The sequence below is a fragment of the Oncorhynchus mykiss genome, chromosome 19 (genome assembly GCF_013265735.2).
Source record: "Oncorhynchus mykiss isolate Arlee chromosome 19, USDA_OmykA_1.1, whole genome shotgun sequence".
NCBI classification, from domain to species: Eukaryota; Metazoa; Chordata; class Actinopteri; order Salmoniformes; family Salmonidae; genus Oncorhynchus; species Oncorhynchus mykiss.
Genome location: NC_048583.1, coordinates 39,362,815 through 39,387,199, shown reverse-complemented (window position 1 = coordinate 39,387,199; position 24,385 = coordinate 39,362,815). Strand labels below are relative to the sequence as shown.

Sequence of the window (24,385 nt, the reverse complement as noted above, 5' to 3'; positions counted from 1 at the left end):
ACCAATTGTGCAAGTTCTCCCACTTAAAAAGATGAGAGAGGCCTGTAATTTTCATCATAGGTACACTTCAACTATGACAGACAAAATGAGAAAAAAAATCCAGAAAATCACATTGTAGGATTTTTTATGAATTTATTTGCAAATTATGGTGGTAAATAAGTATTTGGTCACCTACAAACAAGCAAGATTTCTGGCTCTCACAGACCTGTAACTTCTTCTTTAAGAGGCTCTCTGTCCTCCTCTCGTTACCTGTATTAATGGCACCTGTTTGAACTTGTTATCAGTATAAAAGACACCTGTCCACAACCTCAAACAGTTACACTCCAAACTCCACTATGGCCAAGACCAAAGAGCTGTCAAAGGACACCAGAAACTAAATTGTAGACCTGCACCAGGCTGGGAAGACTGAATCTGCAATAGGTAAGCAGCTTGGTTTGAATAAATCAACTGTGGGAGCAATTATTAGGAAATGGAAGACATACAAGACCACTGATAATCTCCCTCGATCTGGGGCTCCACGCAAGATCTCACCCCGTGGGGTCAAAATTATCACAAGAACGGTGAGCAAAAATCCCAGAACCACACGGGGGGACCTAGTGAATGACCTGCAGAGAGCTGGGACCAAAGTAACAAAGCCTACCATCAGTAACACACTACGCCGCCAGGGACTCAAATCCTGCAGAGCCAGACGTGTCCCCCTGCTTAAGCCAGTACATGTCCAGGCCCGTCTGAAGTTTGCTAGAGAGCATTTGGATGATCCAGAAGAAGATTGGAAGAATGTCATATGGTCAGATGAAACCAAAATATAACTTTTTGGTAAAAACTCAACTCGTCGTGTTTGGAGGACAAAGAATGCTGAGTTGCATCCAAAGAACACCATACCTACTGTGAAGCATGGGGGTGGAAACATCATGCTTTGGGGCTTTTTTCTGCAAAGGGACCAGGACGACAGATCCGTGTAAAGGAAAGAATGAATGGGGCCATGTATCGTGAGATTTTGAGTGAAAACCTCCTTCCATCAGCAAGGGCATTGAAGATGAAACTTGGCTGGGTCTTTTAGCATGACAATGATCCCAAACACACCGCCCGGGCAACGAAGGAGTGGCTTCGTAAGAAGCATTTCAAGGTCCTGGAGGGGCCTAGCCAGTCTCCAGATCTCAACCCCATAGAAAATCTTTGGAGGGAGTTGAAAGTCCGTGTTGCCCAGCAACAGCCCCAAAACATCACTGCTCTAGAGGAGATCTGCATGGAGGAATGGTCCAAAATACCAGCAACAGTGTGTGAAAACCTTGTGAAGACTTACAGAAAACGTTTGACCTCTGTCATTGCCAACAAAGGGTATATAACAAAGTATTGATATAAACTTTTGTTATTGACCAAATACTTATTTTCCACCATAATTTGCAAATAAATTCATTAAAAATCCTACAATGTGATTTTCTGGATTTTCTTTTATCATTTTGTCTGTCATAGTTGAAGTGTACCTATGATGAAAATTACAGGCCTCTCTCATATTTTTAAGTGGGAGAACTTGCACAATTGGTGGCTGACTAAATACTTTTTTGCCCCACTGTATGTAAACACATCAAGCGCATCCCTATGAAGTAGGCTCACCCAGACAACACACTGCAGACACACCCATCCACACACTGCAGGCAGGCAAGCAGCAGGTCAGCAGCATGACTCAGCACTCTACTCTCAGCAGCACCAGCCTCCCAACACACTCACTCACACAGCTCTGCTGAGCTCGGGTGCTAAATCAGGGAATAGTTTAGGACCACATAGAAACAGAGAGATGAGAGAGAGGGATGCCCACCCGTTCCCGGCGAGCCGTGCCAGTTGGGGAAGGCCAGGTGCAAACAGTCGCACATGTTGTCAGTCCACTGGGGTCCTGGGAGGGAGAGGGGGTCCTGTCCTTGGACAGGTATTCGACAGCGCAGCGGCCCTGGCTGCTGATGAGCTCTGGCGGCTTGCCGGTTCTGGAGTGGCTAGAGCTGCAGCCTCTTCCTCAAACTGCCTCCATTCAGTCAGTCACAGCAGGGAAGGAGGCAAGAGTCGCAGGACCAGAGAGAGAGTAGAGTGAGTGAGTGAGTGAGTGAGTGAGTGAGTGAGTAAAGCGGGAGAGAGTGATTTCTGCAGCATCCACGCTCAGAACAGTCAACACTGGAGTGAGGCAGGGCTCTCCTAATCTCTCCTGTAAACATAGACCTTCAGAGCAGCATGCTAACCGTATTATGGGAGGGCTGCCCCCACCCTCCCTCTCACCAGCTGCATTGATCAGACCAATCAGGCAAGGACACTCAGGACGACGCTCCAATAAAGATTTATGGGAGGGGGGGGGGGGGCGAGGAGGAGGAGGCACATCATTGAATTTGACACAGTATACTACATAGTTTAATATCTTTCACAGGACAAGATGCTATATATTACAGTTGTTGGGAAATGTGTATAAAAGGGAAAGGCAAAAGGGGAGCTAAACACAGACTTTAGAGAGTGTGTATGAAAAACCTGAGGTGCCGCAGTGGTGCCTGGTCACATTGTCTGAGTCAGGGTGTGTTTTCAAAGGGATGCTTCCTATTAAATTATTTAAGAGCTAAAATAGAGTATGAGCTCACAGCAAGAGAGAAAGAGAAGGGATGCTGCGTAGTAACGCAGGCCAGACAAGCAGAGCACAGCATCACATACACACACACACACACACACACAGGGAAAGCACAGTATTAGGCACTAAAAGCTATTCATAAACAAAACCTTTGTGCAATAGATTGTCTGATGCTTATGATGATACCTTGTTTGTAGCTTGTCTACTTGCTATCCTTGTATGTATTGTTGATAAGACTGACTACTATGGTCTGGTTAAGCAAGTGGGACTGTTCATTGGCAGTGTGATGTACATTAAGGTGTGGACCTATGATCAACATCAAATAACATATACTTACAGTGCATTTGGAAAGTATTCAGACTACTGAATAAAAACAATCCTCATCCATCTACATACAATACCCCAAAATGACAAAGCAAAAACAGGTTTTTATGCATTTTTGCAAATGTATTAGGAATAAAAACGGAAATATCACATTTGCATAAGTATTCAGACCCTTTACTCAGTACTTTGTTGAAGCTCCTTGGGCAGCGATTATAGCCTCGAGTCTTCTTGGGTATGATGCTACAAGCTTGGCACACCTGTATTTATGGAGTTTCTCCCATTCTTCTGTGCAGATCCTCTCAAGCTCTGTCAGGTTGGATGGGGAGCGGCACTGCACAGCTATATTCAGGTTTCTCCAGTGATGTTAGATCGGGTTCAGATCGGGTTTTTCCTCCGGAAGTAACTCTTGGCATTCAGACCAAAGAGTTCAATCTTGATTTCATCAGACCAGAGAATCTTGTTTCTCTTGGTCTGAGAGTCCTTTAGGTGCCTTTTGGAAAACTGCAAGTGGGCTGTCATGTGCCTTTTACTGAGGAGTGGCTTCCGTCTGGCCACTCTACCATAAAGGCCTTATTGGTGGAATGACGCAGATATGGTTGTCCTTCTGGAAGGTTCTCCCATCTCCACAGAGGAACTCTGGAGCTCTGTCAGAGTGACCATCGGGTTCTTGGTCACCTCCTTGACCAAGGCCCTTCTCCCCCAATTGCTCAGTTTAGCTGGGCGACCAGATCTAGGAAGAATCTTGGTGGTTCCAAACTTCTTCCATTTAAAAATGATGGAGGCCTCTGTGTTCTTGGGGACTTTTAATGCTGCAGAAATGTTTTGGTACCCTTCCCCAGATCTGTGCCTCAACACAATCCTGTCTCAGAGCTCTACAGACAATTCCTTAGACCTCATGGCTTGGATTTTTCTCTGACATGCACTGTCAATTTTGGAACCTTATATAGACAGGTGTGTGCCTTTCCAAATCATGTCCAATCAATGAGCTCAACTTCGAGTCTCATAGCAAAGGGTCTGAATACTTATGTAAATAAGGTATTTCTGTATTTATTTTTTATACATTTGCAAACATTTCTAAAAACCTCTTTTCGCTTTGTCATTATGGGATTTTGCGTGTAGATTGATGAGGGAAGAAAATGTATTTAATCAATTTTATAATAAGGCTGTAACATTTCAAAATGTGGAAAAGGGGAAGGGGTCTGAATACTTTCCAAATGCACCGTACATAGCGAGAACAGAGATTAAACATAACTGTTCATTTACAAACCAGACCACTGATTTATTAGCCCATCTTTAAGTGCAGTCAACACTAAGTGATGTTTTACCGCAGAGTGAGCAGTGCATTAGACATGATGTTTTGGCCCAGGGCATTAGATCAATACTACACAAATGCAAGGCAGTAGACTTTAAATGCAGGGCAATAATGTACATGTACAATATAGGGGACATCCAAGGGCTAGGTTCACTGTCCGTAAACCTTTCCTGCAATCTAGAGACATAATCATTATGCTTAATTCTATTTAAAAAATATATATATTTTTCTGTATATCTAAGCATACATTTTGAGCTGTGTGTAAACTAAATATGCTTATCTGCATCTCTGCTAAAAATCTGTGTAAAAGATTGAAAGGAATGTGAGTCTTAATCAGGACATTTAGTTATTGCTTGCTTTTCTAAAGTGTACCAATCTTGCCAGCAGGGGTACCAGATACACTATATACAGGGTTGGGGAGTAACGGGATACAAAAAATGGTAACTGTAATCTGTTACATTACCAGCAAAAATATTGTAATCAGATTACAGACACCTTTGAAAAAGTAAATGATTACTTCAAGGTTTACTTTTCAATTGGGAAAGGATGTTTGCGGAAAAATATTGGACACTTCTTTGTTTTCTCACTGACATTCAAATCAGCATTGAAAAAAGGCACAAGTTTAAGTTTGTTCCACGTGAGCGAGTCTGAACACAAGTCAGAGACCACTATGATGACACACCAAATGTGTTTGATGGATCACGAGAAAAGAGCAGGAATAGGCTTTTGTAGGCTACAGTCCAAGTTATATATTCAAATGGTGCGACTGCTGTGCCGATTTTATACACCAGTCAGCAGCGGTTGTGGCTAAAATAGTCGAATTCACTAATGTGAAGGGGTGTCCACATATTTTTGTTTATATAGTCATTGTTGTATAGGTTACTTTCTAAATGTAATATGTTAAGTTACTAGTTACCGGTCCAAAATTGTAATCAGTAAAGTAATTTAAGGATTACCCAAACTCATGAGTTCAGCTCAATCTAATTCATGCTGATAAAAAACTAAATCCATAGGTCTAATGGACAGGTGCTCAAACTTGCACACTTTTGATAGACTTAAAGGGACAATCTGTAGTTGCTACATCCCTTTTTGGACTTATAAATTATATACTGTATACCAGAGGTGGGACCAAGTCATTGTTTTACAAGTCACAAGTAAGTCTCAAGTCTTAGCACTCAAGTCCCAACTCAAGACAGGCAAGTCCGAGTCAAGCCTCAAGTCCTAAACTTTGAGTTTAGAGTCCTAAAACAAGTCATAATGTGCTCTTCACCAAATGTATTTGTAATGGGTCCTAGGTGTAGCTGGTGTAGAGAGTCAGGCGCAGGACAGCAGACATGAGTAATCAAACGTACTTTACTCAAAAATGAAAATATACAAAGTAACAAATACACGCACACCATGACAGACTGAAAATACAATAAACAATCACTCACAAAAAAACATGGGGGAACAGAGGGTTAAATAATGAACAAGTGATTGTGAGATTGAAAACAGATGTGTGAAACAAAGACAAAACAAATGGAAAATGAAAAGTGGATCGGCGGTAGCTAGAAAGCCGGTGACATCGACCGCTGAACGGCGCCCGAACAAGGAGAGGGACCGACTTCTGCGGAAGTCGTGATATATTACCATTTCATACACTATTTTTAACAAGAGTAATATATAGTATATTACATTTACGCAAATCATGAATGTTTTAAAAAATATCTATATATTTATAACTTTCCTGTAAATGTTATATTTCCATGGAAATACATGGGTAGCCATGAGAAAGACCCCCCCTAAATAGTGATCGACTATCGAGGATGGCTATGGGGCGCAATCGGGCGATGTAGGCTTGTACACAATCGCCCAACCTTAACATACACACACACACACTCTCTCTCTCTGTGTGGTTACAGTAGGCTAACGTATGTCAATGGTTTTAGGAACAGCAGTAACATCAGGCAGGATTTCGGCTACCAACTGCCTAGCCAGTTGTAGCTCAATCTTGGGTGCAATGATCACGTTCCCGCACTGACTGTGTGGAGGCTCATTGATTTAACATTATGTTAGCCTACATGATACACTAGTAAAGTAATAAAATATATAGCTGTCGGCTATATTAACCCCGACTTACCGTTCTTTGTGCAGTTTCAAATGTCGAACAAAGTTGGAAATTGTTGCGCCTCCATCTGTAATTTTCTTCCCGCATGTTTTGCAAGTTGCAATCCATTTTTTGATGATACAGCGTCGTCTTTATGTCCGAAAATAATAATTTTGGGTATCATCCTTCCAAGGGCTCCATCTGAATTCACCCCCCGATGTTCATCTGCACAGCCACACACAACTTTTTCTCAGTTGGCACAATTTGATTGGCTGCTGCAAAAATCAAACTGTAATCTGTTAAATGAAGAGTTGATGAACAGCACACTTGTTTTAATAGCATCATATTTTATATTTGGGCTTGGGGAGGGTATCAAGTCAGGTCGAGTCATAAGGCTCAAGTCCAAGTCAAGTCAGGAGTCATTGGTGTTAAAGTCAAAGTCGAGTTGAAAGTCATCATATTTGTGACTCGAGTCTGACTCGAGTCCAAGTCATGTGACTCGAGTCCACACCTCTGCTGTATTCATATATACAGTTGAAGTCCAAAGTTTACATAAACCTTAGCTAAATACATTTAAACTCAGTTTTTCACAATTCCTGACGTTAAATCCTAATAAACATTCCCTCTTTTAGGTCAGATAGGATCATCACTTTATTTTAAGAATGTGAAATGTCAGAATAATAGTAGAGAGAATTATTAATTCAGCTTTTATTTCTTTCATCACATTCCCAGTGGGTCAGAAGTTTACATACACTCAATTACTATTTGGTAGCATTGCCTTTAAATTGTTTAACTTGGGTCAAACATTTCGGGTAGCCTTCCACAAGCTTTCCACAATAAGTTGGGTGAATTTTGGCCCATTCCTCCTGACAGAGCTGGTGTAACAGAATCATGTTTGTAGGCCTCCTTGCTTGCACACACTTTTTCAGTTCTGCCCACAAATGTTCTAGGAATGAGGTCAGGGCTTTGTGATGGCCACTCCAATACCTTGACTTTGTTGTCCTTAAGCCATTTTGCCACAACTTTGGAAGTATGCTTTGGGTCATTGTCCATTTGGACGACCCATTTGCGACCAAGCTTTAACTTCCTGACTGATGTCTTGAGATGTTGCTTCAATATATCCACATACTTTTCCTACCTCACGATGCCATCTGTTTTGTGAAGTGCACCAGTCCCTCCTGCAGCAAAGCACCTCCACAACATGATGCTGCCACCCCCGTGCTTCATGGTTGGGATGGTGTTCTTTGGCTTGCAAGCCTCCCCATTTTTCCTCCAAACATAACGATGGTCATTATGGCCAAACAGTTATATTTTTGTTTTATCAGACCAGAGGACATTTCTCCAAAAGGTACGATCTTTGTCCCTGTGTGCAGTTGCAAACTGTAGTCTGGCTTTTTTATGGCGGTTTTGGACCAGTGGCTTCTTCCTTGCTGAGCAGCCCTTCAAGTTATGTTGATATAGGACTCGTTTTACTGTGGATATAGATACTTTGTACCGGTTTCCTCCAGCATCTTCACAAGGTCCTTTGCTGCTGTTCTGGGATTGATTTGCACTTTTTGCACCAAAGTAAGTTAATCTCTAGAAGACAGAACACGTCTCCTTCCTGAGCGGTATGACGGCTGCATGGTCCCATGGTGTTTATACTTGCGTACTATTATTTGTACAGATTAACGTGGAACCTTCAGGCGTTTGGAAATTGCTCCCAAGGATGAACTAGACTTGTGGAGGTCTACAATTATTTTTCTGAGGTCTTGGCTGATTTCTTTAGATTTTTCAGTGATGTCAAGCAAAGAGGCACTGAGTTTTGAAGGTAGGCCTTGAAATACATCCACAGGTACACCTCCAATTGACTCAAATGATGTCAATTAGCTTATCAGAAGCTCCTAAAGCCATGACATAATTTCTGGAATTTTCCAAGCTGTTTAAAGGCACAGTCAACTTAATGTATGTAAACTTCTGACCCCCTGGAATTGTGATACAGTGAATTATAAGTGAAATAATCTGTCTGTAAACAATTGTTGGAAAAATTACTTGTGTCATGCACAAAGTAGATGTCCTGACTGACTTGCCAAAAATATAGTTTGCTAACAAGAAATTTGTGGAGTGGTTGAAAAATGAGTTTTAATGACTCCAACCTAAGTGTATGTAAACGTCTGACTTCAACTGTATGTATGTACTGTATATATACATGAGAACCCAAATTATAAGCTATTTTCCCCCCAATGTTTGTAAACATTGTAAATGCAAACAAACACTGTATAGCCTCATAACATGGCTAACACAATCATTTTGATATCATGAATGGTCAGTCCTTGCATCTATAGCTCTGTCTATTAATCTGAAATTGGTTACATTTCTCCAGGCCATCCCTCAGCTTTTTACCAAAACAGAGGCAGGGTGGCCACTTTGTTATTGTTTCATCTGTGGATTTTCCCTTTAAACAGCTGCTTATTATCAAGATATCAAAGTGTCACAAACTAAAAGGTAAACAATAGGCCTATAGCAAATGCAGCATATGGCATTCATTTTTCACATGTAAATAGCACTTTTCAGGAGTTCTCAAAGCATGCCATTCCATGAGCGCAGCATTTATTTTTCAACTCAAATCAATGAGCCCAATTGTCCTCAATGACAACAAAATCATAAACAACAGAGTAGGGCTGGCTAATAGGTCCTTAGTTTAGGGGTCATGCTCAGGTAAAACAATTTGGCTAAACTATTCTTCCATATTTCCAAGTCCTATTCTTGAAGATCAAGGGGTATAACAATTTTTGGAATGACTGGAATTCTATTAGACTGGTTTTTAATGTAAAGATATAATTGAATCCTATTATTATATGTAGTAGAAAGCGATGGGTTAAAAGAAGCCTACATAACCAACCCATAAAGTCAAATGTAAGATCCATATATGGCCAGCTATGTAAACTTTAAAATTGATTTATCCTGCAATAGATGTCGTTCAATTGGTAACATACATTTATGTATTTTTCTAATATCTCTTAAAGGGAAAGTAACGGAATGTCATCAGATTACGTTACTGAGTTTGGGTAATCCAACAGTTACGTTACTGATTATAATTTTGGACAGGTCAGAATTTTAAAGCGTCGTGGGACTTGTGCAAGAAAATTTTAATAAAATAAACATTATTTTGAAAGGTAACAGCCGCACCGATACTTTTATTTTGAAAGGATACCTGCTGCACCGATTGTTGTTGTTGAGTTTACACGTGCAGTGCGTCCGCAGTTGTGAAATGTCAAGCTAAATTCGGACTCCGAGGGTTTTGGCGCTGTGCTCGCTCATTGACCAATACAATAACGTTCTCGCGACCCACACACACACTGATCCAATGAAATTACAGATTTCTCGACACACACACAAACATATCCAATAAACATTTAATTATGTAACATTGTTTAGTTTTAAATGTGACACGTCCAATCAGATAATACAGATCTTCTTCTGACAGCTAGCTTGATTGACAGCTAACTATGCAGATTTGTTCTGCAGTTATTGCACATGTGGATAGTTAGCTGTCATTTAACTCATGTAGGCTAGCTGTCAGAGTAAAATCATGGACACGTTTTTAAAACGTGCAGCTCCCTCATCTACTGCTGCTTCCAATATCAACAAGGCAGACAACCCGGTCCCTGTCAAGAAGAGAAAATACGAGCCCGACTTTATCATATGTGGTTTTACGTAGGGTGCATTAGTAAATTCGCTCTGGCTATCTACTCAGATTTCAGAGCACTCTCGTCTGAATGTGCCAGAGAGCATTAGTGCAAATGGCCACTGCAGCAGATGTGGCAAACCATGCCATTCTAATGGTCTATGTCAGACACCAGCTCTGCAGAGCCTGTCTTTACTTGGGCTCCGTGGGCCTGGGATGGGTGCGTCGACTGGCAGCTGCCATTAAGGGAAAGCACTCCGGAAGGTTTAACGTCCGTCCCTCGCCGGGCTCGTACCAGGGACCCTCTGCACACAACAGTCACCCACCCATCGCGCCACAAAAGCTGCGGCCCTTGCAAGGGGAACAACTACTTCAGGTCTCAGACCGAGTGACGTCACCGGTTGAAACGCTATTAGCGCGCAACACCGCTAACTAGCTAGCCATTTCACATCGGTTACAGTATTAAAGCGGATCCTGGACAGAGCACCATTGGCAGCGAAGGACATGGTGCCTGAGCTTCACGCCACGCTCCAGGATGTAAAAAAGTGTGTCAACTATAGGTCCGCTGCCCGAAAATTTCGATTGTGAGGAACGGTTTACGCAAATTGCCTACCTGGCGGATATTTTTGATCATCTGAATTCTCTCAATGTGTCAATGCAAGGGATGTGGCACAATCGATTTGAACAGAGGGACAATGTGGATGCCTTCAAGATGAAGCTTACCGTTTTGACTAATCATGTTTCTAACGGGAGGATTGACATGTTTCCTAATGCTGATTTCAAGATTGAGAACCTGATCAACAAAGCGCACAGCGACACACTGGAAAAAATCGTTAAATCTTGTCAAGCTGCAGGGAAAGTTTTGCGACTACTTCCCGGAGGAGAACAGGAGGCAAGACGACTGGAAACGCGACCCCTTTCAAGTGGAGATGGGGAGCGTCACGTTGCCAAGCAACGAAGAGACTCATGTTGGCGCTGTCATTAGATCGCGGACTGAGCATGCGCTTCCCGGAAATGACACTGCCAAAGTTCTGAAGCAGCGTAATGGGAGAGTATCCTACTCTCTATTATGAACACTACAAACAAGAGTACATAAACCTAACAGTATTACATATCGAGATACATTTGATATTTGTCAAAAAGTTTTATGGTGCGTATTGCATTTTTGTTTTTACATTTACTGATCATTTCAAAATAATATTTAAATGATATCTTAAATAATGTGAAGAGGGGTTTGTTCTCTGCCCACTTCATTTTATGGATAAAGAATCTTACATGAAAAATAAACAAATTAAAAATGAAAGTTAAATCAGGGTACATATCATTTGGATCAAAATAAAACATAATATCAGAGTCTCTCAGATTAACATTAATAGTAATTTATTTTAAAATAAAATCTTTGTCACTTCAAAATCTTCTGACATAAGAACAGTCGAGTATCCTGCTCTCGTCTGTCATGCAATCAAAATCATGCTACCGTTCAGAACTACATATCTGTGTGAAAGTGGCTTCTCTGCTATAGCCGTGCTATAAAACTAAAAGCAGAAACAAACTGGACAGCCAGCATGACCTTCGAGTTGCCCTGTCAACCAAATTTCAATAAACTTATCAAACTCAAGAAACACCCCCAGCTTTCCCACTGATATGCCACACACACACACACACACACACACACACACACACACACACTAAATAAATAAATAAATAAATAAACAGGTTAATGAGCTATTGTTTCCTATGTTAATTATTATTGTTCACTCATTCTGACATTCATATTACATTTTATTGAATGGGTTAAAATCGTACACCTTTAAAATCACTTTTCAAGGTTGTGAAACTATTGACATGATAATTGATGATTAAGAATTCCTAATGATTTGTTGTTTTTTCAATTTTAAACAGGTATGTGTTACTGTTCATTACAGTTTTTTCCAACTGCTTACACACAAAATCTTTTCATGTCACACGATTTTTTAAACCTCTCACTTAAAGTGCAAAACTACACACCAAATATCCAAAACCATAAGCTATTTCTCAGCCTTTGACTCAGTTGGCAATTGCATAAAACACTTTTTTCAAAACACTATACACAATTCTCTACCTAAAACACAAAAATCTAACAGGAAGGGACTTGCTTTCCTTTTCCAAACACAACCAATCAAATTGCTACACTTATTCACCACACACACTCCTCACATGTGCAAACATGTGCAAACACTAATAGCTTAACTGATCACTAACCAATCACTGCTTTACTGTAGTATAGGCCTATAAATAGGTCATAGGTCAGATTACCTGTTTTGAACAATGGATGCCAACAATGGACAGAGAGCAAGAGGAGTAGGAGGGAGAGGAAGAGGAAGAAGAGGACGAGGGCAAAGAAGAGAAGGAAGGAGAGCCATCTCTGATGAGATTAGGGCAACACTTGTTGATCATGTGATCAACCACGGTTTGACCATGAGAGAGGCTGGACTGAGAGTCCAGCCCAACTTGAGTCGATTTACAGTGGCGTCCATAATTCGAACCTTCAGAAATGAGAACAGGTATGCAACTATATAATTACTATTTTAGCATTACAGTAATGTACTGTAAAATACATATGACTGCATAGTATTGCATACACATTTGTAACTCTAAGCCATCCATTTACTGCACTGCATTGAATGAATGAGGTTGGTTACCATGCTGTACTACATTTTTTTTGTATTGTTTACAGTTCCTATGCTGAACACATACTGTGTTTGAATTCTGTACAGAGTGGAAAGGCAAAGACATCATGGAGGACGAGGACGCTTGTTTACAGATGTACAAGAGACTGCAATTATAAATATGGTTTTGGCCAACAATGCAATTAGGATTCGAGAGATAAGAGAGCACATCTTGAAGAATGACACCATATTTAACAACATCAATGCTGTAAGCCTGTCGACCATACAACACATCCTCCAATGGCACCGAGTGACGATGAAACAACTTTACAAGGTGCCATTTGAGAGAAACTCTGACAGAGTCAAGAATATGCGACATGACTTTGCAGAGGTATGTATGCAACACTACTTCCAGTACTTCAGACATACCATATTTACTCATCTGTATATCATTTCGTCTGTTACAGAGAGTATTGGAGCTGGATGCCCATGTAATTCACCATGAATTTATTTATGTGGATGAGGTTGGCTTCAACCTCACCAAAACCAGGCGCCGCGGAAGAAATGTAATAGGACAGAGGGCAATTACCAATGTCCCTGGACAGCGTGGGGGTAATATAACTATGTGTGCTGCCATCACTCAAAACGGGGTCCTCCATCACAATGCCACACTGGGTCCGTACAACACCAGCCATATGCTCACTTTTCTGGATGCAATTTACACAATGCTTGTGCCTGATCCAGATCAGGATCCTGCTAGATTTGTGGTTTTATAGGACAATGTTAGTTTTCACCAGGCTGTTCTGGTCAAAAACCGGTTTGCCACCCATCCACAATTTGTAGTTTTGTACCTACCCCCATATTCACCTTTTCTAAATAGAGGAATTCTTTTCAGCCCGGCGCTGGAAAGTGTATGATCGCCCACCCTATGCCCGCATGACGCTTCTCCAGGCAATGGAGGACGCATGTGGGGACATAGAGGTTGCCTCTGTACAAGGTTGGATATGCCATGCTAGGAGATACTTCCCTCAATGTTTGGCAAGAGAAAACTTATCTTGTGATGTGGACGAAGTATTGTGGCCAGACCCAGGCCGGAGAAGAGATGAAGGGTAGCTTAGCACTGGTGACTGCCCCCCCCCCCCCCCCCCCTACCAATTCCTGGACTGTTCCTGGACTGTTCCTCGGCGTACACATCACGGACAAACTGTATTGGTCCACCCACACAAACAGCGTGGTGAAGAAGGCGCAGCAGCGCCTCTTCAACCTCAGGAGGCTGAAGAAATTTGGCTTGTCACCAAAAGCACTCACAAACTTTCACAGATGCACAATCGAGAGCATCCTGTCGGACTGTATCATCGCCTGGTAGGGCAACTGCTCCGCCCACAACCGTAAGGCTCTCCAAAGGGTAGTGAGGTCTGCACAACGCATCACCGGGGGCAAACTACCTGCCCTCCAGGACACCTACACCACCCGAAGTCACAGGAAGGCCATAAAGATCATCAAGGACAACAACCACCCGAGCCACTGCCTGTTCACCTCACTATCATCCAGAAGGCGAGGTCAGTACAGGTGCATCAAAGCGGGGACCGAGAGACTGAAAAACAGCTTCTATCTCAAGGCCATCAGACTGTTAAACAGCCACCACTAACATTGAGTGGCTGCTGCCAACATACTGATACTGACACTTTAGTAATGGAAAATGTATGTAAAAAAAAATATCACTAGCCACTTTAAACAATGCTACTTAATTTAATGTTTACATACCATACATTACTCATCTCATATGTATATACTGTACTCTATACCATCTACTGCATCTTGCCATCTTTATGTAGTACATGTATCACTAGCCACTTTAAACAATGCCACTTTTATGTTTACATACCCTACATTACTCATCTCATATGTATATACTGTACTCGATACCATCTACTGCATCTTGCCTATGCCGTTCTGTACCATCACTCATTCATATATCTTTATATACATATACAGTGGGAGCCGTGCATCGGGGATGGGGTACTGTCACGTGTGCTCCCCCTTCGGCCTCTAGGTTACCAGGCTGCTCGATATGGCACACACCTGTCACCATCGTACGTGCACCTGCATGTCTTCAGACTCACCTGGACTCCACCAACTCCCTGATTACCTTCCCTATATATGTCACTCCCTTTCAAATCAAATCGAATTTTATTTGTCACATACACATGGTTAGCAGATGTTAATGTGAGTGTAGCGAAATGCTTGTGCTTCTAGTTCCGACAATGCAGTAATAACTTTAGTAAATACTATAGTAATGCCCGCAAAAACACTAGTGTGCAAAAGCACTACAGTAAATACTATATTATATACTACAGTTTTTTTTACTACAGAATTTAAACTACAGTAAACTATAAATAATACAGTTTACTACAGTCGTGTCAGCAAAAACACTGAACGTACAGTAAAGTTCGCAAAAACAATACTGTGAGTACTGGTTTTTCATGTGGGAAGACAGAGCTGCACAAAACGGTGTTACTCTAGGAAATTAGCTTTAATGGAACACCAGAAATACTGCATGCAATCCACATCGGAATCCTTGTCAATATAGAAAATCAACAACGTGGTTCTGTTTACTTTACTCAGGGTACATATGGTATAACTGTCCATGTCCTCGTCCTCACGGGAAATTAGATATATCTGATGGTGCAGTAGTTGGATATTGTACATATGAGAAAGCTGAGGCAGAGAAAGGTCAAATGAATTCTATCTCTCATTCCTCCATTTCCATGCTTTGTCTCCACATCAAACTGATACAAATCTGAGATTTGCTCCCTCACTGACACAATGTAACCCCTGTCCTGTGATATACAACAGAATTGCAAAACGGATAAAGTGAAAACATGAATAAATCCACCATAGTATTTTTTCTCTGCATTGAACTTTGGAAGGGCAAGGTTCCATTACATGGCCATGCCAAGTACTTTAAATTAAAGAGCGATAAAGCATTGTCTATGTTGGTTTAGTGTAAAGAAAAACATCTTAATCTTGTAATGCATCCAACTTTATATCAGTGAGTGAAGACCTATAATGGTAAAAGTGGTTGAAAAAACATTGTTTCACCTTAATTTGTCAATGTGGAAAATGCATAGGATTTGAAAAAAGTAATCGAAGTAAACAGTTTTGAGTGTGACATTTCAACCACAGGATTATGTCATCATGGTAACCCGAATTTCAACATAGACAAACCTTGTACGTTACATCCACTATCAGTTACAACGTTACATCCACTATCAGAAAATAAACTATAGACTGGGCAATTGATCTATCTACAGCTACCCTTCGGTCTCTCATCCAGAGTTTCACCAAGCCCAGCCCTGCTTAGCTTTGTTTACTATTCCAATTACTGCTCTGAGTTCACATGGCATGCCTTAAATAAGCTGGGGTCGAGGAATGCAAAAATATTGTTCTTCATACTGTCTATCAACAAAACCTAAAAAAAAAAGCCTAATCATATCAGTCTTGTCAGCCTGTCTGTGAGCAACTGTGTGTACTGTTACTACTAATTGACCGTAGGGTTTTGATTTTAACCATGTGGATGGATATACATATTTCCTCCCAAGTAATTGTTCTCATTATGTCAAACCATAAGAGTAGAGTCAGGCTGTGTATTTCTTTCCCAATGTCTCAGGGCAAACGGAATTAAATGAAATAAAATATGTTTACTCACAGTAAATGTCCTTGATTGCTTTACCAACTTGAGGCCAACTTGAACACATTAATCATCACCATTCATTTTAAATAATATACAGTATCTCCCTATAGAGGGTCAAATGTTAATGCTGTGCCTGTCTAGTCATGTCTTGACAATCAATTCTTACTTTGTCAAGTAGGCCAAAGTTACACAACTGTGGCTAAAACACACATCTTAGAATTTAGGGCGCCCTCTGTCGGTTTCAGTTGCGTCTAGATTTTCGCTATCAATGCACCTGCGTCAGGTAAGGTTAGCTCTGGGATCCTACGCAATCTCTCCGTCATCGGGGCGGATCCAAAACAGTGGGAAGTAGTGCCGCGTTCAAAAGAACTGGGAACTCGGGAAAAAATACGATGTTAAATCATGACGTCATTGATCTTCAGGTCGGAAAAGTCGGAGTTGTATAGGCCCGAGTTCCATAGTTGGAATTTGGTTTGATGATCGTTCAAATCGTTTTTTTCCAGTCGAGCTCGTTTGTTTTCAGAGTTCCCAGTTGATTGAAACTGAAGTTGGAAGTCGAAGATTTCCGAGTTCCGAGCTCACAGTTCTTTTGAACGCGGCATAGACTATTGTTTATTATCACCTTCCGGATTCTTAGAAACTTCCCCTGTTACAGACGCGCCATCGGTAAGGAATATTTACCCTGTTTAGAGGTCTCTCAGCTAAAGACTTCGTAGGATCTAACGGTGTAGACCGATACACTGTATCATGAGTGTAATGTAATCATAATGTACGTAATATGGTTATTTCAAATGAGTTCAGTCTAACAACGGGTTAGCATTATGTGTAGGTTGTGTTTCTTGTTTTATTAATCAGGTTTGTATAGTTCTCGTTTTAATTTGTACACATGTATGTTTTTGTGGCTATCATTACACTAATTCACTTCATGTCGTGGTTCTATCCTCTTATTACATGTTGCACCGTATTATTTAAGTGTATGGGCTGCACAGGAAATCATAACAATAGAGAGAGGGAAGTCACTGATGGCCTACTTATCATCACAGCATTGCATGATCAGACCAGAAGTTGGGGGCGTCTGTGGATGTGGACGGACAGATAAATTGTAATTTCTTCCATTATCTGATCCTTGTCCTAAAACAGACTTATCCGTTCAATGGAGGAACCATTATTTTCTGCTTACGGGGATTTCGTCGACTGGTCTGTCCAAACTGCTTGGGAACAGAATGACGCCGAGGTGGACAGTGCGTTTGGAGACTGGAGTTCTGCCTGTAATGGCAACAAGTCGGATGCAGTTGAAAATTCTTCATCTCTGTCTTCACCCATGGACATGGACATCTCTAAACTCTCAACAAAGGTGAGAGTGCACCAATCTTTTTGATCATGCCAAGTTTACTTTACTTAAGAGGAAATTATTACCTGTGAATTGTGATCTATATAGGAGCTGTCTTAGTTGCCATTTTCCTAATGTAGGCTAATAAATAAACAATGTACAAATATGATATGTGTGATATATTTTTCTATACAGCTGGAGAATGGCAATGTGAAGAAATCATGTGTAGTTTTCCAGGAGTGCTTCCAGGTCTTGGGTGAATCTAAAGAGACCAACTGTACTGTACGATCTCTGTCCCAGCTGCTAGAAAACACACAGCCTTTTCAACCAACAGCTACAATATGGTGTCTAATTTATCCTTCTTTTTTTTTTACTGTAACTAAAAACATGCCTTTGTATATGTATGAAGCTTCACTTCTGTGTTCCTTGAGGTTGTATCTGACTCCTCTTCTCTCTTGCTTAGTGACTGTGGCAGCTTGTGGAGCCATCTGGTGGCTGAGCCCAGCAGGCTGAGGCTGTCAGAGCCAAAGCCCAGCTTACACTGCCACAGCCACAGCAGAATGGTTTCTGCCCTCAGAATCACACCCTCAAATTGCGTCTCTGACCAGGTGAGATGGGTAGGTGGGGAATGAGGAGAATGGGGTCCTTTTAAAATGAATACACCCAGCCTAGTTGGATGAATGTCTTTACTTTTTGTGAAAAAATTTGGGTTATTAATTGGAAATACAATAGTCAGGTCCAAAATAATTGGCACTGTTGATAAAAATTAGCAAACAAATCTGAGCTATATTGTATCCGGCCCAAAAATAGAAAATTATATTATTCCTGGGAGGAAGAGATTTTCTTTCCTCTTAAGGATCGGACCCTTTTTTTCAATTTTTGCCTAAAATTACATACCCAAATCTAACTGCCTGTAGCTCCGGCCCTGAAGCAAGGATATGCATATTCTTGGTACCATTTCAAAGGAAACACTGAAGTTTGTGGAAAAGTGAAAGGTATGTAGAATAATATAACACATTAGATCTGGTAAAAGATAATACAATCTTTGAAATGCAAGAGAAGGGCCATAATGTATTATTCCAGCCCAGGTGTAATTTAGATTTTGGCCAATAGATGGCAGCAGTGTATGTGCAAAGTTTCAGACTGATCCAATTAACATTTTAATTTCTATTAAAAATGATGTATCAACTGTACCTAATTTGTTTATTAATAACTTTTCATGTTCAAAACTTTGCACTATCCTCAAACAATAGCATGGTATTATTTCACTGTAATAGCTACTGTGAATTGGACAGTGCAGTGAGATTAACAATAATTTTAGCTTTCTGCCAATATCAGATATGTCTATGTCCTGGGAAATGTTCTTGTTACTTACAACCTCATGCTAATCGCATTAGTTTAGATCAACCGTCCCGCAGGGGAAATGGTAAATGGTAATCTCTATTCTATTATCTATATTTATATGATTTCAATTGGTTTCCTATGGAGGATTGACTGAAAACAACAGATATTCCCATTCAAGTCAACATTATCTGATGTGTGGGCCTCCAACCATCTTTGTGGTACCATTTGAAAGTTGAAATTTCAATTTCATTCTCATTTATCAGCCAAACATGACACCCACCCTGTATTCAAGAGCATGTTGTGTTTCAACCGATGGCGGTATGTTCCCCAATGCTGGAAGGGAGGGGGGGCCTGAGTAATAAAGTTTGGGAACCCCTGCGCTAGATGATGCTCCAAGATTCCACACTGGAGGAAATATATTTGCCAAGTCGTCTGCCTTGTGTTCTGCATAGACAATGCAGTGCCTTCAGAAAGTAGTTCTACCCCTTGAATTAGTCCACATTTTGTTGTATTACTGCCTGAATTCAAAATGTATTCAATGTATTTTTTTCTCACGCCCATCTACACACAATACGACAAAGTGAAAATGAAATACAGAAATATGTCATTTACATAACTATTCACACCCCTGAGTCAATACATGTTAGAATCACATTTGGCAGCGATTACAGCTGTGAGTCTTTCTGGGTAAGTCTCTTGGAGCTTTGCACACCTGTATTGCACAATATTTGCAAAATATTATTTTTTTAAATTCTTCAAGCTCTTTCAAGTTGGTTGTTGAACATTGCTAGACAGCCATTTTCAAGTCTTGCCATGGATTTTCAAGTTGATTTGAAGTCACAATTGTAACTAGGCCACTCAGGAACATTCAGTGTCATCTTGGTAAGCAACCCCAGTGTATATTTGACTTTGTTTTAGGTTATTGTCCTGCTGAAAGGTGAATTTGTCTCCCAGTGTCTGTTGGAAAGCAGAGTGAACCAGGTTTTCCTCTAGGATTTTGACTGTGCTTAGCTCTATTCCGTATATTTTTATCCTAAAAAAAATTCCATAGTTCTTGCCGATAACAAGCATACCCATAACATGATGCAGCCACTACCATGCTTGAAAATATGAACACTGGTACTCAGTGATATGTGTTGTTGGATTTAGCCCAAACATAATGCTTAATTTTTTGCAGTATTACTTTAGTGTGTTATTGCAAACAGGATGCATGTTTTTGAATATTTGTATTCTTTACAGGCTTTTTTCTTTTCACTATGTCATTTAGGTTAGCATTGTGGAGTAACTGCAATGTTGTTGATCCATCCTCAGTTTTCTCCTATCACAGGCATTAAACTGTAACTGTTTTAAAGTCACCATTGACCTCATGGTGAAATCCCTGAGCTGTTTCCTTCCTTTGTAGTGACTGATTGTATTGATACACCATCCAAAGTGTAATTAATAACTTCACCATGCTCAAAGGGATATTCAGTGTCTGCCCCCCCCCCCCCCCCCCCCCAAAAAAAAAAAAAAAAATCTACCAATGGGTACGTACCCTTGTTTGTGAGGCATTTGAAAACCACCCTGGTCTTTGTGGTTGAATCTGTGTTAGAAATTCACTGCTTGACTGAGGGGCCTTACATATAATTTTATGTGTGGAGTACAGAAATTACGTAGTCATTAAAAAATCATGTTAAACACTATTGCGCACGGAGTTAGCCCATGCAACTTATGTGACTTGTTAAGCAAATCGTTACTCCTAAACTATTTTAAGCTTGTCATTGCAAAGGGGTTGAATAATTATTGACTCAAGACATTTCAGCTTTTATATTGTAATTCATTTGTAAATGTTTCTAAAAACATAATTCCACTTTTACATTATGGGATCTTGTTTGTACTACAATGACACAATATACATTTTAATCAATTTTAAATTCAGGCTGTACTTTCTGAAGACACTGGGTTCTATATCTGTGGTCTTTCCCTTCCATAGTGTGAGTCTGTCCTTTTGGAAGATCATGAAGAAACTACAGAGACCTCTTGCCCCCCTGCTGCTGCTCTCATCAAAACCAAGGTGTGTGCGTGTTGGGGGGGGGGCTTCTCCTTTTTAGGAAGTTTTTTTTATTTATTTTACCTTTATTTAACTAGGCAAGTCAGTTAAGAACAAATTCTTATTTTCAATGACTGCCTAGGAACAGTGGGTTAACTGCCTGTTCAGGGGCAGAACGACAGATTTGTACCTTGTCAGCTCGGGGGTTTTGAACTTGCAACCTTCCGCTTACTAGTCCAACGCTCTAACCACTAGGCTACCCTTCCGCCCCGAAGTGGGCATCACTGGGCGTCTTTCTACTCTTATTGGCAGGGAGCACACCTGTAACCTTTGGCCTTACTCTCATCTCCACTCAGCTGCTGGCCCCCTCCTCCTGCCATGGTGACACCCCAGCTTTCCTCTACCAAATCTCCCAGCAGTGGCTGACTCAATGCAGCATCCAGCTGCAGCCTCAGCACCACAAGAAGCCTCCTGCACTGAACTATGGAGAAGGATAAGATGAAGATGCTGCTTAGCATTGCCCTACTGTACTGTTGTAGATGGGTGAAACGGGTTGGGTTGTTACCCGGGTGAGAACAAAGTATACACTTTTCGCAACATTTTATTTATACAGATTGTAAAGAAAGAACATTCTATGATATTGTGTATTTAGTTTGCAGGCGTGTTCCTGGTTTTATATATAATATTTTGATACGGAGTGCAGTTACAGTGATACTATAAAATGTTCTATAAATGTATTGAGTTATTTATTCAGTGTAACACCTGTTTTATACAACTATTGTCAAGAGCAGAGGGAACAATGCAATTCTTTGGAAGACTTTGGAAGTCACAGCACTCCACTAGAGGGCATACTGGCTTTCTCATAAGTCCCAACCCCCATTTTGCAAAATACAGCGCATTCAGAAAGTATTCAGACCCCTTGAATTTTTCCACATCTTGTTATGTTACAGCCTTATTCTAGAATTGATTACAAAACATTTTTCTCATCAATCTACACACACTACCCCATAATGACAAAGCGAAAACAGGTTTTTAGAATTGTTGGCAAAGGTATTAAAAACAGAAATACCTTATTTACTTAAGTATTCAAATCAAATCAAACTTTATTTGTCACATGTGCCGAATACAACATGTGTAGACCTTCAGACCATGCACCTCAACAATGAACACCTTAAGAAGCAAGCTTTGTCCATATATTTTGTTTTGTAGAATACCCATATCCAAGTCTCACTGTAGAAACCTGGCTTGCGATCTAGGGCAGTGCATGGTCCCAAAAAAAAGTAATTGGGTGTGTCTTCCCACTGTGGATAAATTTTTATGGAAATTTGGATTGCTTGTGCTTTAACTATTTATGGCATCACATTATTGGTGTCCTCCACTTCTTAATATTTCCTTAGTTTGGTCCTCTGTTTTTCTTAACCTGCCTTAATACTCAATACCATAGACATGTTTCATGTCATTGGCCATTTTGTAAGTAAGACTGAAGGGCATCATGGAGCTAATAAGCACAAACCAGTATAACAGAGAGGTTATTACATGTGTACAACTGCATCTCAGACAGTTCTCTTACATTTCAACCACCAGGATTTGCTTTTCCAGACAGAGAAAACAAGAGGTTAGTGGAGGTGCATACTCCTCCCACATGCCACTTGTTTGGCTGGCGGGTTGTCTGTGAATAGAATTGAAATACTGAGAGAAAAACCATCACCTTTTTACAAGTAGGCCCCTCCTACATGACAAGTGATGTAGGCCCTACACTTCCTTCCCCCCTCTCTCTCTCTCGACTATCTCCTCTCAGCTAGTGCACTAGCGGGATGTCAGAGTGAATTTAGATTACATCTCGTTGCAGTGCAGTTGCGGAAAAAAGGCAAAGGGACGGAAGGAAGGATGATCTTGGGTTGTATTGTGCCTTATATGTCACACACACAGAGGACGGCATTGGTGCATTGGACCATCTTTTTTTGGGGTGGGATGGTCAAAATAAATTAATAATAATACAAATAATTGCCTTTTTTAAGGGAGATGGCCCTTGGGCCTGTTAAGATGATGATTTTTGTGCAATTTCTCTATTGTCATATTAATATATTTGAGCATTTGCCTGATCAGTGGACAACGTCCAGTCCCCCCTACCAAGATACACCTGCCCGGTTTTCTGATTGGCTGATGTGGCGCAAAATTCACGTTCAAAGTCAAACGCACATCAGCAAAGAGACCTTGCTCTGACTCTCTTGTCATTAGTCAGCCCAGATCACGGCTCGTAAAAAAACAGAATGGTAGTACCGAAAAAAGTTAAGAGACCAAAATAAGGCTTGAGGCTACAGCCTGCTTAATAATGTATGAAATTAACCAACTCATTTTCTAAAAGATCTGGTTCGGCTGGTCCAAGTGTTGTGACAGATGCTGCTACAGAAGACAGTGCAGTCGATGTATGGAGAAAACCTACCTACTTTCTCAGTTTTCATCCAAATGCCGACAGATTTTAATGCGAATATTCAAAAATCAGCATAAAAACTCCAAGGGGTTTCCATCAAACTGACTTGTTGCGGATAAAAGGCTGTGCGTGATGATGTAGTGCTGATGATTTTCTCACAAAAAAGGTAAATTATACAGCGAGTGTGCCCACTGGTATTGGCACGTGCGCACTAACCAACAGTTTGCAGACACTGTGCAAGTAGGCCAATAGCCTATGGATGAGATTATTATGGACAAGATTATTTCTATTTGTCAAATGGCAGCCAAGCATCGATTATCATGTCACCAGAATACGACCCTTTATGTTTATTGGAAAGGAGCACATCACCTTGCACTTTTCACCACCCTGTGAAGTTCATAATTTATACTGAACAAAAATATAAACCCAACATGTAAAGTGTTGGTCCCATGTTTCATGAGCTGAAATAAAAGATACCTGTAATGTTCCATTCACACTAAAAGTTTCTCTTATCTTTTGTGCACAAATTTGTTTACATCCGTTAGTGAGCATTTCTCCTTTGCCAAGATAATCAATCTACCTGACAGGTGTGGCATATCAATAAGCTGATTAAACATAAAAGGCCACTATTATGTGCAGTTTTGCAACACAACACAATGCCACAGATGTCTCAAGTTTTGAGGGAGCGTGCAATTGGCATGCTGACTGCAGGAATGTCCACCAGAACTGTTGCCAGAAAATGTCATGTTAATTTCTCTACCCTAAGCCGCCTCCTACGTCGTTTTAGAGAATTTGGCAGTACGTCCAACCGACCTCACAACCGCAGAACACGTGTATGGCATCATGTGGGTGAGCGGTTTGCTGATGTCAACATTGTGAACAGAGTGCCCCATGGTGGCGGTGGGGTTATGCTATGGG

General features: G+C 40.8%; 1 protein-coding gene across 1 annotated transcript; it reads left to right on the top strand.

Moving 5' to 3' along the window:
- The first annotated feature begins 16,568 nt into the window (after nt 1-16,568).
- On the top strand, nt 16,569-21,942 carry si:dkey-229e3.2. The gene is made up of 6 exons (XM_021574186.2): nt 16,569-16,616; nt 17,474-17,687; nt 17,859-18,007; nt 18,127-18,271; nt 20,980-21,060; nt 21,393-21,942. The coding sequence occupies exons 2-6, from the start codon at nt 17,487-17,489 to the stop codon at nt 21,531-21,533; spliced, it is 717 nt and encodes a 238-aa protein (XP_021429861.2). The 5' UTR covers nt 16,569-16,616; nt 17,474-17,486; the 3' UTR covers nt 21,534-21,942.
- The last annotated feature ends 2,443 nt before the right edge of the window (nt 21,943-24,385 follow it).